This window comes from Mytilus trossulus, chromosome 3, assembly GCF_036588685.1.
Source record: "Mytilus trossulus isolate FHL-02 chromosome 3, PNRI_Mtr1.1.1.hap1, whole genome shotgun sequence".
Lineage (NCBI taxonomy): Eukaryota > Metazoa > Mollusca > Bivalvia > Mytilida > Mytilidae > Mytilus > Mytilus trossulus.
In genome coordinates this window covers 19942227-19958688 of record NC_086375.1, presented here as the reverse complement: position 1 = coordinate 19958688, position 16462 = coordinate 19942227, and the positions used below count along the sequence as shown (strand labels likewise).

Genomic DNA, 16462 nt, shown 5'->3' with positions numbered 1-16462 from the left:
TCATTTTAAATTTCATAAATAAAAAGAAAATTTCTTCAAACATTTTTTTGAGAGGATTAATATTCAACAGCATAGTGAATTGCTCTAAGAGAAAACAAAAATTTTAAGTTCATTTGAATACATTCATTCTGTGTCAGAAACCTATGCTGTGTCAACTATTTAATCACAATCCAAATTTAGAGTGGAATCCAGCTTGAATGTTGTGTCCATACTTGCCCCAACCGTTCAGGGTTCAACCTCTGCGGTCGTATAAAGCTACGCCCTGCGGAGCATCTGGTTATCTTATATATTATATGCCGAAGGTCAACTTTATTTGGTATATGGAAATATATAATGAACTATAAGTCAGTCCCGCAGTTTTTTTTTTACCATGACCTCAATTTCACGATTCATTAAACAGTGTTCAGTTTTTGTGTTTTGGTCTTTTTTTCTTAAACTATAAGTAATAGGTCAACTATATTTGTTGTATGGAAGTATTGTTAGCTGTACATGTCTGCCTGGCATGGTTCATCTGACCTTGACCTTAATTTCATGGTTCATTGGTACGTTTTTACCAGTACACAAACGTCGACGTGACAATCTCGCCCCAAATTATATCGGCCAAGTTGATCTGTCTCCGTAACGGTATAATAAATAAATTAAGGTTATCGCATAAAAGTATTAATTACTGGCCAGTTTTTACTAAATATAAGAAAAGAATACTTTAGTAATCGGCACCTGGTGCATGCGGATAAGATAGTGGCCCCATTATTTAGGACAGTATTTTCTTTGGTCAAACTGTTCAGTACAATTGAAAACAAAGCACGTGGTCATCATTTTTTACATTTTACATAAGTTGAGAAACCAACGTTTTACGACGTCAGTCATTATCTTATCATTGATGCCGGACGACAACTAATAGAAACGCACTTATGAGAACTTGGGGAACATTAGAAATGCCCAAGCTTGTCTAGCAAAACACCTGTTGACATTTATTGGACGCCCTGTCATTTTTATCGCGAAAATCTCGGCATTTTTCTGAATAAATATCTGTCAAACTGAATATTAAGTGACACTTAAATGTGATTGGAACTGACAGCTTTGGTGTCATACACATTGTTAATTAACACCAATAACCTATACTTGATGTTATTAGAGACATATGTATACACAAACAAAACACTTGCATATTTTCAACAACATAAATTAATTATGGTTCATACAATTTCCTGTTTCAACTAGACTGGGATCCCAGCATCATACAGTTTCAATTGGGATCCCAGTGTCCGATATTTATCCCGTTTTATCTAGACTGGAATCCCGGCTTCAGACATTTATCCTGAATGGGATCCCAGTTTCAGATATTTATCCCAAATAGGATCCCGCCTCCAGATGCTTATCCTGGCTTATCCCGACAATTTCAACGGGATTGCATTGGGATCCCGATCGATCCCATTTTCGTTTTCTCTTGGGTAGCTATCTTGGTTAATGTTAAGTGTATGTGACAGTTGTAATGCTTTATAGTTAGGACTATTAACATAATATCAATGATTAGTAAAAAAAGGCGAGACATTTCAGTGTGTGCACTCTTGTCTTTCCAGGGAAGCAAGTCCATTCATACTTTAACAAGCTCGTACTAAAGTCAACTTGAACTACTAACAGTCAACTAATGTGAACAATTACGATCAACTAGAAGAACTGCAATCATTGCAAATTTGTACCACTGCTGACTCATGAAAGACTCATGACCATTCGGGATCATGTGCGTTGCTATTGAAAACCTTGATAAAATATGAATCATTTGCCTTAATGATTAATTCATTAAATGAATATAAATGTACATTTATATATGAATGTTTGATATATGTTCTTTTAAATCTTAAAAAAAAAGTTGAAGGAACATTGCCACTGTTTTCATAATTATATAGATATAGGAAGATGTGGTGTGAGTGCCAATGAGACAACTCTCCATCCAAATAACAATTTAAAAATTAAATCATTATAGGTTAAAGTACTGCCTTCAACACGGAGCCTTGGCTCACACCGAACAACAAGCTATAAAGGGCCCCAAAATTACTAGTGTAAAACCATTCAAACGGGAAAACCAACGGTCTAATCTATACATGCTATATAAACAAAATGTTTGCCTTGGTTTTTGGTTAACTGCCTACAGTGCTTACAGCGCTTTGATTTAGTTTTTGTTTAAATATATATAGTTATAGAATAATTTTAAGAAGGCCTTTTATAAACATCACCATTTTTAGAGTTTTTTTGTCAATTTTTTTTAATGCTGAAAATTTTGTCAGTATAAACTTTTATTAAAGTTTGAATCAGTGTTTACATTCAACAGATTGAAAATATAATAATACAAACTCACATGCAGGTTTTTAAATGTTAAACATGTTATTTCCATCTAATTTAGCAGATAAATTTTTTAATCAGGTAAATTAAGGTGGTACCTAACACAACAGGGAGATAACTCTGTAAAATCAGCTAAAAGTTTAAATTACAATGTGCCCAACAAAGAAAATATAGAAATGCATCCATATCATTATTATACCGGTAAGCATAATCTTCTTTCATAATTATTTTCATTACTCTTCAATTTAGGTGACATTTTAGAAATAGGAGCACAATGGGCAATAGCTAAAAAAGATACCACAGCATTTGAAAGATATATGGCACAGCTTAAGTGTTACTACATGGATTATAAGTAAGTAAACTATTTTAAATCCATAAAGTATATAGCCCAAGCATCCCGAACAGTTTTATACAGATATAAGACAAAGTTAGGCAAATTGTAGTGGACCCCCTGAGTTGAAGTGTACTGAATGGTTAATATGACAGCAGTAACTACAATACTGTAAATTGGGAAATTTTGGCGTTTTTCTCTTGAAAGTCATGTGTTTTATTTTGGTGCTTTGTCCAATTGATATGTTTAATTTTGGACGAACAGTAGTGAGCAAGCTCATTCATATTTGCCTTTATTTACCAGTTAATTGACTTTCTCAGACTAGAAACACGACCAGGTATTTATTTGCAGATTTGTCAATGTATAGAATTGTACGAAATATACGGAAGATATTATAACATAAAACATTTTCCCAAACAATTAACATTACAATATTGTCATGAATTAATGGTACATGATTTTTGCGTTTCAATTTTAATATGATTTTTTTTCGTCGTATATTGCTATCATGTTGTCGTGGTCGTGGTTGTTGTCGTCTTCAGAATACTTTTAGTTTTCGCACTCTAACTTTAGTAATAGTCAATAGAAATCTATGTAATTTAAACACAAGGTTAATGACCACAAAAGGAAGGTTGGGATTGATTTTGGGAGTTGAGGTCCCAACAGTTTAGGAATTAGGGGCCAAAAAGGGGCCCAAATAAGCATTTTTCTTGGTTTTGGCACCATAACTTTAGTATATATATAAGACAGTAAATAGAAATCTATGAAATTTTAACACAAGGTTTATAACCAAAAAAGGAAGGTTGGGATTGATTTTAGCAGTTTTGGTCCCAACAGTATAGGAATAAGGGGCCCAAAGGGTCCAACATTAAACTTTGTTTAATTTCATCAAAATTGAATAATTGGGGTTTTTTAATATGCCGAATCTAACTGTGTATGTAGATTCTTAATTTTTGGTCCTGTTTTCAAATTGGTCTACATTAAGGTCCAAAGGGTCCAAAATTAAACTTAGTTTGATTTTGACAAAAATTGAATCCTTCGGGTTCTTTGATATGCTGAATCTAAAAATGTACTTATAGTGCGGTGACTGAAGGCAGATTTTTTTTTAATTTAATCTCCCCACCGAACACACACCTATATAATATATCATTGGAAAGAGGAAATAGTGTACTATAATAATATGCCTGTCGTCATGACTTGATATGGTCACATTTTTTTCAAATTGAGGTCAAAGGTCATATGTAAAAATTTGTGAAAATTTGGGAGGGTTTCAATTTTGACATTTTTTTCTATTTCTAAACTATACCTAAATACAAATGATACTGTTTTGGCTTTAGTAATGTTTGTTATTATACATTAACCTTAATCATTGAGATTTTTTTATCAAATAAATTCCTAAAACGACGTTTTATAAACAAAACTTCAAAAATCAAGTTTTCAACCTATAAAATGATTTGAGCACCTTAACCTTATGAAAAATTTCAATTTGGGTTAAAAAATCAAGTGTCATGCAGGGCAATACTTTAAAATTATTTTTTAAACTATCATATTGGTTGAGGTATCAATCCGAAGCAATATAACTCTTCAGTCAAATATGACCTCGAATTGAATTTGCGGATACTTCAGGTTTTTTATAGACTACTCATTGCTTTTGGTTGTTGTTCACGATTATTACTGCTTCCATAGTATTATCTGTTGTTGTGTATTTAACTCTGGTAGATATCTGTTATATTATAGGTTTTATACCTATATCCCCCCTTTTTTTCCTTGAAACGTACCACAAACTTCAAACGTATTCCATATAAGAAAAAGAAGATGTGATATGATTGCAAATGAGACAATTACATGTAACTCTCCAAATGAGACATAAATTAACAATTATAGGTCCCGTACGGGCTTTAACAATGAGCAAAAGTTATACTGCATAGTCTTCAATTCCGAAATGAATAATTTAAAACAATCGAAAAATCTAACGGCCTGATTAATGTACAAAATAAATGAGAAAGAAACAAATATGGTATATAGAAACAAACGACAAACACTGCATTACCGTCTCGTGACTTGAAACAGACACATACAGAATGTGGCGGGGTTTAACTTTTTTAAGGGCGCACCAACACTCCCCTTACCTGGGGGATCGGACCGTGTGTACCAGTGCAAAAAGCTTTCTACCAAAATCAACCGTCATCTCCATCATCTTCTATTTCATCAACCGTCACAAGACATGTTTTAATATTTCTACACATTTCACTCATGGCCACAGGTCTGAATGTTGAAAGGTTCTGCTCAAAGCAAACACGTTATTTTGAGTTTTTTGTCTTTACAAGTACAGACAAGGTATTGTAGGAAATCCGAAGGCATTGGTTCCTAAAAATGCTTCAAACCATCTCTATCAATTCATCCAAGATTTAACAGAGATCTAAAGGGGTTCTTGGCATCCATATGCCTGTCTGCAAAGATGCTGGAGAAACATTATACGAGACGTACACACTATCTTGAATTCGCTCGATTTCATGGTTGGCAACACATTAGATAGCGTACTAACCAAACTCATAGTACATTTGTAATGCCAATCCTAAATGAAAAGGAGGGGAAAAAAGGCCACACAAACGATTGACTCAACAGTTAATTAGCATTTACGCAATTTCTCTGGTGCCATTTTCCAAAATAGTCTTGTCTGTATACAGTTTCATCGAGTAACCATAAAATGAATTGCAATAAATACGAAAGCATTGACTGAATTGAAGAAGGAAGTGACAATTTATCCGAAGTTGGGTATTCTTCTGTAGAGCTTCGATGTCTTTTCTAAGTATACTTGCAGCGGAATGAAATATCTGTCCGTGATTTATATCTATTACAGTTGACATTGAGATTTCGAGGACAGTTTTCAATTGACTAGCAGCTGATATAGGCATCTCAAATAGTTTTTTTGCTACTACATATTATGTTATTTTTGCCTTGAACTTGTTGAAGTTGTTTGACAACTGAATTTCTATAAAAAATCAAATGATAAAATTGAGAAAGGAAATGGTGAATGTGTCAAACGACAACAACCCGACCATAGAGCAGACAACAGCCAAAATGAGTTTAGACTGCATTCTACAAGTAGAATATTTTAGATTAGAATCAGCCGGAAGGAAAGATCTATATTTATCAAGTTACTGTGTCATGAGAATTACCATTAAATTGTTTTCAATAGCCAAAATAAAATTAGTAAAAGCAGTATCCTGATCTGAGATATCTGCTTCCACGGGTTTGGATTTTTTTTTTCGTTTTTAGCAAATAATTTGTAATGCAATCAAAATGACACAGTGCTTGAAGTTTCAACTTTAACCTTATCTGACACGGATAAAACATTCCTAATACGCTCATCTGATTCAAACGTTTGTACCTTTATCAAATGTTTTGTTGCAACAAAATACAAGCGCTCCAGTTGAACAATTGCATTCTAGAACGCGTATATGTGAGCCAAAATTTGTTCCTGTGAAAAAAGTTCCAGTGGTACTAATTTCACATGAAATATGTTCTTGGAGAACTTTTTTCACAGACAATTTCCATATAATTTGTTCCATCTCTATGAAATAAGTTCCATACTTTACCTGGTGAAATAAGTTCTGGGTTAGTGATATTTGTTCCTTACCTAGTTAAATAAGTTCCATGTTTGTGAGATTTGTTCCTTACCTGGTGAAATAAATTCTGGATTTGTGAGATTTGTTCCTCGCCTGGTGAAATAAGTTCCTCTTCTGTGAAATATGTTCCACTGGTTAAACCAGTTATCTTATATACTGAGCACTTGTCATCAGTGAGTTTAAAGTCATTATTTAAAGCATGTATTATATTGATAATCTTATAAATTATAAGTGTAAAAATTCAATTTTGATCCTTCTGAGTAAATCAAAAGTCTAATAACGCTCCCAATTAATATAACCATTTATGTAAATGTGTTTGTGCTAATAAAATATTGTCTAAAATATTGTCTATTTATAATAAGACTAAAAATGACACTTATGAACCAGGAAAGAGTAGAATAAGAAATAATAATTAAAGTAATTTCGAAAAAAAGTTTTATAGTTAAACTTGAACATTTGTACCATTAATTTGAAAAGGACAATGTAACTGATCAATTATTTTAAAGGCATAAAGAGACAAAAGATACTCTTTTAAAACTGCAATGACCATAGCTAGGTACATGTATGATTAGAACACCCATGACAGATCAGCAGGAAACAAGGAGGTTGAATACTACATAAATGATGAAACATACATTGTAGATACAAATAATTATATATTATCATCGCTTTTATTTCTTATCTTCATCCTACAGTCTTGCCTTATTTGCAAATGTATACCCCAAGCAAGCATAGTACAGCATCCAGCTTGCATTATAATTTTTAAGTGTAACAAGAAAATATTTCCCTGTGCAATAGGTTAAAGGTACTTGTTTTCTGTGAAATAGGTCCGAGCAGAACATGTTCATTGATTCATGAAAAATAATTTCGTTCAAAACTAATATCACAGGAACTCATTTAACTTTTTTTTCAAATTTTGATATTGAAACAAAACTCATGGAACTGTGATTTTTGTTCCGGAACTTATTTTACATTTGTTTAAAAAATATGTTCCGGAACAAATTTTATAGTGCTGGAACAAATTTTCTGTGATATAAGTTCCGATGGAACATATTTCATATGAAATTTGTTCCGACGGAACAAATGTCACGCCGGAACAAATTTTTTGTTACATATACACATTCCCGAAACTGAGGGACAACAGTCCGATTATTGTATGTCTTCATTAAATATCAGAGATGAGGAGCTTGCTCTAAAGGGGAAACAATATGTTACTTGTTTAACTTTTATAGCATGAACTATGATAAACTGAGTTCTTCAAATTAACAGCTATTGCATGAAATATCTTGATGTTCACCTCATACAATCTTTTATTCAACATTGTTCAATGCAGATACAAAAATTGACTTCCCTTTACTGGTAAATTGACTCAAAATTTTAGTCGATTTTTTAAAGGAGCACTAGCTACGATATATATAAAAAAATAAAGTATGATTTTTTTTAGATTAATCATTAATTGAATTGGAATAATGAAATAATAATTTGCTTTTAGCAATCAATTTGCTTTAATTTTGTTGAAATAAGCGATTATACATAATTTTTGACTGATTCACTTGCAAGTGAATACGTCATCATCATTCTAACCGGTATTCATGTGAACTTCAATTTAACCCCCTAGCTAGAGACTGACAACGCATGCATTGTACGTGAACTGGTTATTTAAAGAAACAAAATGTCAACAATGAAAGTGAAACTACGGTAAATCATTTGATTACTAATTCGATCCACATAAATCATTCTTATACGGTTAAAAACAATAAGAAACTTATATTTTTATACGACCGCAAATTTTGAAAAAATTTTCGTCGTATATTGCTATCATGTTGGCGTCGTCGTCGTCCGAATACTTTTAGTTTTCGCACTCTAACTTTAGTAAAAGTGAATAGAAATCTATGAAATTTTAACACAAGGTTTATGACCATAAAAGGAAGGCTGGTATTGATTTTGGGAGTTTTGGTCCCAACATTTTAGGAATTAGGGGCCAAAAAGGGCCCAAATAAGCATTTTCTTGGTTTTCGCACTATAACTTTAGTTTAAGTTAATAGAAATCTATGAAATTTTGACACAAGGTTTATGACCACAAAAGAAAGGTTGGGATTGATTTTGGGAGTTTTGGTTTCAACAGTTTAGGAATTAGGGGCCAAAAAAGGGCCCAAATAAGCATTATTCTTGGTTTTCTCACAATAACTTTAGTTAAAGTAAATCGAAATCAATGAAATTTAAACACAATGTTTATGACCACAAAAGGAAGGTTGGTATTGATTTTGGGAGTTTCGGTCCCAACAGTTTAGGAATTAGGGGCCAAAAAGGGACCCAAATAAGCATTTTTCTTGGTTTTCACACCATAGCGTTAGTATAAGTAAATAGAAATCTATGAAATTTAAACACAAGGTTTATGACTATAAAAGGAAGGTTGGTATTGATTTTTGGAGTTTTGGTCCCAACAGTTAAGGAAAAAGGGGCCCAAAGGGTCCAAAATTAAACTTTGTTTGATTTCATCAAAATTGAATAATTGGGGTTCTTTAATATGCCGAATCTAACTGTGTATGTAGATTCTTAATTTTTGGTCCCGTTTTCAAATTGGTCTATATTAAGGTCCAAAGGGTCCAAAATTAAACTTAGTTTGATTTTAACAAAAATTGAAACCTTGGGGTTCTTTGATATGCTGAATCTAAAAATGTACTTAGATTTTTGATTATTGGCCCAGTTTTCAAGTTGGCCCAAATCGAGGTCCAAAATTAAACATTGTTTGATTTCATCAAAAATTGAATAATTGGGGTTCTTTGATATGCCAAATCTAACTGTGTATGTAGATTCTTAATTTTTGGTCCAGTTTTAAAATTGGTCTAAATAAAAGTGCAAAGGGTCCAAAATTAAACTAAGTTTGATTTTAACAAAAATAAAATTATTGGGCCTCTTTGATATGCTGAATTTAAACATGTACTTAGATTTTTGATTATGGGCCCAGTTTTCAAGTTGGTCCAAATCAGGATCTAAAATTATTATATTAAGTATTGTGCAATAGCAAGTCTTTTCAATTGCACAGTATTGTGCAATGGCAAGAAATATCTAATTTCACAATATTGTGAAATAGCATTTTTTTTTTTAATTAAGAGTTATCTTTCTTTGTCCAGTATAGTAAGCAAGAAATATCTGCAAGATTTTTTTTTAATTGGAGTTATCTTTCTTTGTCCAGAATCAACTTAAATCTTTGTTATATACAATATACAATGTATATTCACTTTTTACTACCAACTGATAAATTTAAATAATCTTTACCATTCAGTGATAACAAGCAGTTTTTTTACATCTTAATATTTTATGATGTATTTAAATGAGTAGTAATTGTTGCAAACTCCATTAGAATATTTTAATTGAAATTAGTTTTGGAATAAGGGAAAGGGGGATGTGAATAAAAAATTGGGTTCAATTTTTCTCATTTGAAATTTCAAAAATAAAAAGAAAATTTCTTCAAACATTTTTTTGAGAGGATTAATATTCAACAGCATAGTGAATTGCTCTAAGAGAAAACAAAAATTTTAAGTTCATTTGAATACATTCATTCTGTGTCAGAAACCTATGCTGTGTCAACTATTTAATCACAATCCAAATTTAGAGCGGAATCCAGCTTGAATGTTGTGTCCATACTTGCCCCAACCGTTCAGGGTTCAAGCTCTGCGGTCGTATAAAGCTATGCCCTGCGGAGCATCTGGTTAATCTTTAAATTCAAATCAAACAGACCTATAAAAATCCAATTGCACGTGCTGGTTTGACCTATTCATATCTTTATTTGTGTTTACATCGCTTATATGGTCATCTGAGGTCAAATCGATAGTTAATTAGATGGCATCTGGATTTTAATACACACGAAACGAACCTACATATCATCTACCCCATGCTCCGTAAACTGTTTATTTTAAACGTTTGATAGATTGGATAAATGTTTTACATTGTTATTAATCAAATGTGAGAATTTGAGTCAAATTGGTGACCATGAATTTGACAGCTAGTGCCCCTTTAAGCACTGCATAAAATTTAACGACTTTTGTCTTTTCTTTGGACTTAATGGAGCAAGTTGCAACGGACTTAATATATCACGGAATATTTACTGAAACTATCCGTCAATTATTTTGATTTTACAATAAGACTTTTCTTACAAAGTATATTTGATGTTTTATAACAAAAAAACATAGAATATAAACATATTCAAACAACCTATGTGGTATATATCAGTGCACATTAATGAAAATATGTGTATATAATAGCGAAAAAGGTAGTAAATCCATATATCAGTTGAGGGCAAATTATTGACTAATACACAAAATGTGACGGAAGGCAAGTGATTCAGTTCCGTGTTAAAATTGAAGTTTTTTTCTAATTCTTATTCCATTGATTTCTTAAGGTTTTTTTCATATTTTGGTTCCGAAATTTTTATATCTTATTAGTTTTATGAATTACTATATGCTTAAAATATAATGGGATAATCTTTATTACTGCTATGAAGAAGAAACTAAAGTTTGTGTCTAAATTTGTAATTAAAATTACCTCATTTTTAAACAGTCCAAACTTAGCACATTTTATAGATTAGAAGAAAATAAAATACTGAATAGAATATTTTGACATGAAAATAGCTTCAGGAAAAACTATTTCAATTAAATGTAGGCAAACATTCACAATTTTTCATTTTCAAAAAGGGGGGTTGAAATTCTCCAATATACTGCTAGTCATTAAAACGACTTTTTAGAAAAATGTGACCGTACGAAATTTTGACGACAGGGCAAAAACGAAAGAAGACATATTTGTCTTTAAGTTAAGACCATTTTTAGCCGTGTGTTATTTGGGGAGATTAAACTCGCGATCTAGACGACTTTTTACACTTCTGTCACCGCACTATTAGATTTTTGATTATTGGCCCAGTTTTCAAGTTGGTCCAAATCAGGGTCCAAAATTAAACTTTTTGTTTGATTTCATCAAAAATTGAATAAATGGGGTTCTTTGATATGCCAAATCTAACTGTGTATATAGATTCTTAATTTTTGGTCCTGTTTTCAAATTGGTCTACATTGAAGTCCAAAGGGTCCAAAATTAAACTTAGTTTGATTTTAACAAAAATTTAATTCTTGGGGTTCTTTGATAAGCTGAATCTAACCATGTACTTAGATTTTTGATTATGGGCCCAATTTTCAAGTTGGTCCAAATCAGGATCCAAAATTATTATATTAAGTATTGTGCAATAGCAAGAAATTTTCAATTGCACAGTATTCAGCAATAGCAAGAAATCTCCAATTGCACAGTATTGTGCAATAGCAAGAAATTTTCCATTGCACAGTATTGCGCAATAGCAAGAAATCTTCAATTGCACTGTATTGTGCAATATCAAGTCTTTTCAAGAATTTTTTTAATTCGAGTTATCTTTCTTTGTCCAGAAAAGTAGTTGAATCAGCTTAAATCATTGTTTTATACAATATACATTATCAATGTATATTTACTTTTACTACCACCTGATAAATTAAAACAATCTTTACCATTCAGTGATAACAAGACATTTTTTTTACATCTTAATATTTTATTATGTATTTAAATGAGTAGTTACTGTTGCAAACTCCATTAGAAATTTGAATTGAGATCAGTTTTGGAATAAGGGAAAGGGGGATGTGAGAAAAAAAAAATGTGGGGGGGGGGGGGGGGTCAATTTTTCTCATTTCAGATTTCATAAATAAAAAGATAATTTCTTCAAACATTTTTTTGAGGGAATTTATATTCAACAGCATAGTGAATACAAAAATTTTAAGTTCATTAGAACACATCCATTCTGTGTCAGAAACCTATGCTGTGTCAACTTTTTAATCACAATCCAAATTTAGAGCAGAATCCAGCTTGAATGTTGTGTCCATACTTGCCCCAACTGTTCAGGGTTCAACCTCTGCGGTCGTATAAAGCTTCGCCCTGCGGAGCATCTGGTTAGTGTTTATTTTATTTTCCTGTGTTTAATTTTGGCATTTTCATTAATTGGAGGCAGCAAATAAACCAAAATAAAACTACAACCAAAATAACCCAATTTACGGTATAGTGGTTCCTGGTTCCATCCCTGGAACCGGGAAGAAAATTTCAGGGACCATAATGTTGGCTCTCCCTTGACACCATTTGCAGTATAGTCTTGAGGAACAATGGAAGTTTGTCTGAAAGTGGACAATAATTGGCTAACCAGTGTTAAGAGAGAGAGCAATATTTCTTGCACGTAAAAGACACCTTTGTGAAATGTAGATTTCGAAAAAGAGTAGGTTAATGCTGCTACAAGTTAGCACTCCCACCAGCAACATGGAGAGGAATTGATGTAACCGTAAGTTGCATTATGGGTATAAAGTTATTCCAGATAACTTCTCCTACAGTTTGAATGCTAGGAAGTTTTCAACTTTGCTGTTTGTTTGTTCATATTGAAGGTGTGTGCATGTTATTTTGAGTTTTGTTGATATTTGCCATTCGGCATGCAAATGGTAGAACACATCTTTGCAGTTTAAAATCTAGAAATTAGTCATACATACTTCAATTAGTAATTATACGACTGAAATAAAATTTTGCATTCCTATTATGATATGATGTCGTTTGCGTCGTCATTTGTGTCGTTGTCCGAAGACACATTTGGTGTCTGGACAATAACTTTAGTTCAAGCAAATGGATCTCTATGATATTTTATAAAAAGGTTCAATACCTCAAAAGGAAGGTTGGGGTTGATTTTGGGGATGATGGTTCCTACCGTTTTGGAATTAGGGGCCCAAAAAGGGCCCAAAACAATTTTTTTTTCTACTTTCAGGATATGAACTTATGTATAAGCATTTAAATTGCTCTGAAATTGTACCATCAATGTTTAATACCACAGGTAGAAGATTTGGATTGATTTTGGGGGTCATGATCCCTAATGTGTAGGAATTTTGGGCCAAAAAAGAGGCCAAAATAAGCGTTTTTTTAGTTTTCAGTCAATAAATTGTGTTTAAGTGTATAAATCTCTCTGAAATTATACCACAAGTTTCCATACTACAAAGTGAGGGGATTAATATTCAACAGCATATCTTGCAGTATAGTGAATGGCTCAATAGCAAAAAAAAAATCATTTTAAGTTCAATTAGACCACATTCATTCTGTGTCAGAAACCTATGATGAGTCAACTATTTAATCACAATATAAAATCAGAGCTGTATCAAGCTTGAATGTTGTGTCCATACTTGCCCCAACTGTTCAGGGTCGACCACTGCGGTCGTATAAAGCTGTGCTCTGCGGAGCACCTGGTTTACATTTATTACAACGTAAGGTATTAAACTCTCTATCTGATTACCATTGCCAGTGAACCATCATTTGGTTCTGCAATTATGTATTTCCTGCAAAAATTAATTATTGGTAATTATGGATAATTCCCACATTATCAGTGGGCAAAGAAAATCAAAAAATAATTTAATTTGAATTCTTCTACTTGCTAGATCAATATTATTAAAGAAGCATTCACAAATCACACATGAATACCAAAACACAATACAATTTTTGAGTAGTTCTCTTTCAAATTAAATGAAGATTTGAGATATTTTAAAATAATTTGCTACAAACCTGGCTTGCAATTCAAAAACAAATTATTTATTTTGGATGGGTGAAGAATTTGTTTGGTTTAAAAGTCTGTAGACTTTCTTTCAGCTTCATGATGGAGAGCAGGTTAGATGATCATTTCCTTAAATGTTAAATGGACAGGAGAAGACTTTGTCAAAGTAACAATTTGATTGCTTGTTACATTTTTTTTTTGTACTTTGAATTTTCAAGGAGTATATATATATATATATACAACTCGTCTAAACATCAACCCAACAATGTTAGATCTGTAAAATTGCTTTCGCAAATTTTGGGTTCTTCCCTTGCCGGGATTCGAACCCATGCTACTGTGATATTGTGACACCAAATCGCCTGCACTGCAGCCGTCCGGCTAGACCACACGACCACCTGGGCTCTCAAAAAAAGAGCTTTCGCTGGCCATGTGTTACCTTTCCACATCAGTTTTAATCTAGCGGCGTACTACAGTATATATTGTGCCATTTATGGGAGTACTTCAGGATTGCTAAATAAAGACGTCCAGGGGTCGAATATAAGCTTTTTTTGTGTACTGGCCAGCAGGACAAGTGGACTGAAAAATCTACTGTTCTGGCTCCAAATCAACTGGTCCTGCAAAAAATGTCATTCATTTGCTAAACACTTAATTTTATAAATCATAGATGTTTACTTTAATTTTCATGCTTTCTATTACATAAGTTAGACAAAAAGTGCTGAAATTGTACCATCAATGTTTAATACTACAGGTAGAAGATTTGGATTGATTTTGGGGGTTATGATCCCTAATGTGTAGGAATTTTGGGCCAAAAAAGGGGCCAAAATAAGCGTTTTTTTAGTTTTCAGTCAATAACTTGTGTTTAAGTGTATAAATCTCTCTGAAATTATACCACAAGTTTCCATACTACAAAGTGAGGGGATTAATATTCAACGGCATAGTGTATTGCTCAATAGCAAAAAAAATAATATTTTAAGTTCAATTAGACCACATTCATTCTGTGTCAGAAACCTATGATGTGTCAACTATTTAATCACAATATAAATTCAGAGCTGTATCAAGCTTGAATGTTGTGTCCATACTTGCCCCAACTGTTCAGGGTTCGACCACTGCGGACGTATAAAGCTGTGCCCTGCGGAGCACCTGGTTTATATTTATTAAACTCTATTAAACTCTCTTTTTCTGATTACCATTGCCAGTAAAGTCCTTCATTCCCATAAATTTCATTCATGAGCAAGTACAGTATAAACTGTGGATTCATTATTATTCGTTGGATACCAATTTTCTTGGGTACAGGTGAACCACGAACTCAAAGGTTCAACAAATATCATATTGGCAATAGCTATAGGCTTTGTATACAGAGATTGGCAAAACCACAAAATCAAATATCCACGAATATGTAAGTTTTCAGTAATCCACGAAAATTGATACTCACAAAAAATAAATGAATCCACATTAACTTAAAATTTGAAGCATGTTATAAAAATTCATTTTTAGCTCACCTGGCACGAAGGGCCAAGTGAGCTTTTCTCATCACTTGGCGTCCGGCGTCGTCCGTGGTCCGTCGTCCGGCGTCGTTAACTTTTACATCATCTTCTCCTCTGAAACTGCTGGGCCAAATTAAACCAAACTTGGCCACAATCATCATTGGGGTATCTAGTTTAAAAATTGTGTCCGGTGACCTGCCCAACCAACCAAGATGGCCGCCAATGGCTAAAAATAGAACATAGGGGTAAAATGCAGTTTTTGGCTTATAACTCAAAAATCAAAGCATTTAGAGCAAATCTTACAGGTGTTGAATTGTTCATCAGGTAAAGATCTATCTGCCCTGAAATTTTCAGATAAATTGGACAACACATTGTTGGGTTGCTGCCCCTGAATTAGTAATTTTAAGGAAATTTTGCTGTTTTTGGTTATTATCTTGAACATTATTATAGATAGAGATAAACTGTAAACAGCAATAATGTTCAGCAAAGTAAGATTTACAAATAAGTCAACATGACCGAAATGGTCAGTTGACCCATTTAGGAGTTATAGCCCTTTATAGTCAATTTTTAACCATTTTTCGTAAATTTTAGTAATGTTTTACAAAAATCTTCTCCTCTGAAACTACTGGGCCAAGTTAATTATAGATAGAGATAATTGTAAGCAACTAGAATGTTCAGTAAATTAAGATGTACAAACACATCACCATCACCAAAACACAATTTTGTCATGAATCAATCTGCGTCCTTTGTTTAATATTCACATAGACCAAGGTGAGCGACACAGGCTCTTTAGAGCCTCTAGTTATCTAGGAGTGTCACTGCAAATTTTTCACATTTTACACAATTCATTACATTGCAATTGACTATATGATTTAACCATTCACAATTTTTCACCCAGGGATTTTTGATATTCACATTTCCTTTTGTCAATTTCAATAAAACTCTATTCCGATTTTTCCTTTTGAATGTCTCTAATTTTATTTGTTTTGTCTGGGGGTTTAAATCCTTCGAAAAATTTCCGTATGTTGTATTGTTATTGTTATGAAAGAAGCTGACCTGAGATATGAAATTAACTTGATCAATTGTTATTCTA

The 16462-nt window shown here is 32.7% G+C and overlaps 1 protein-coding gene across 1 annotated transcript in view; it reads left to right on the top strand.

The window, feature by feature from the left end:
• Positions 1-16462, top strand: part of LOC134710333 (26S proteasome non-ATPase regulatory subunit 8-like) — a 62731-nt gene that overhangs the window by 8921 nt on the left and 37348 nt on the right. The window contains exon 3 of the mRNA XM_063570661.1: positions 2590-2692. Coding sequence (XP_063426731.1) covers positions 2590-2692 — 103 coding nt within the window. The remainder of the gene's footprint in view (positions 1-2589; positions 2693-16462) is intronic.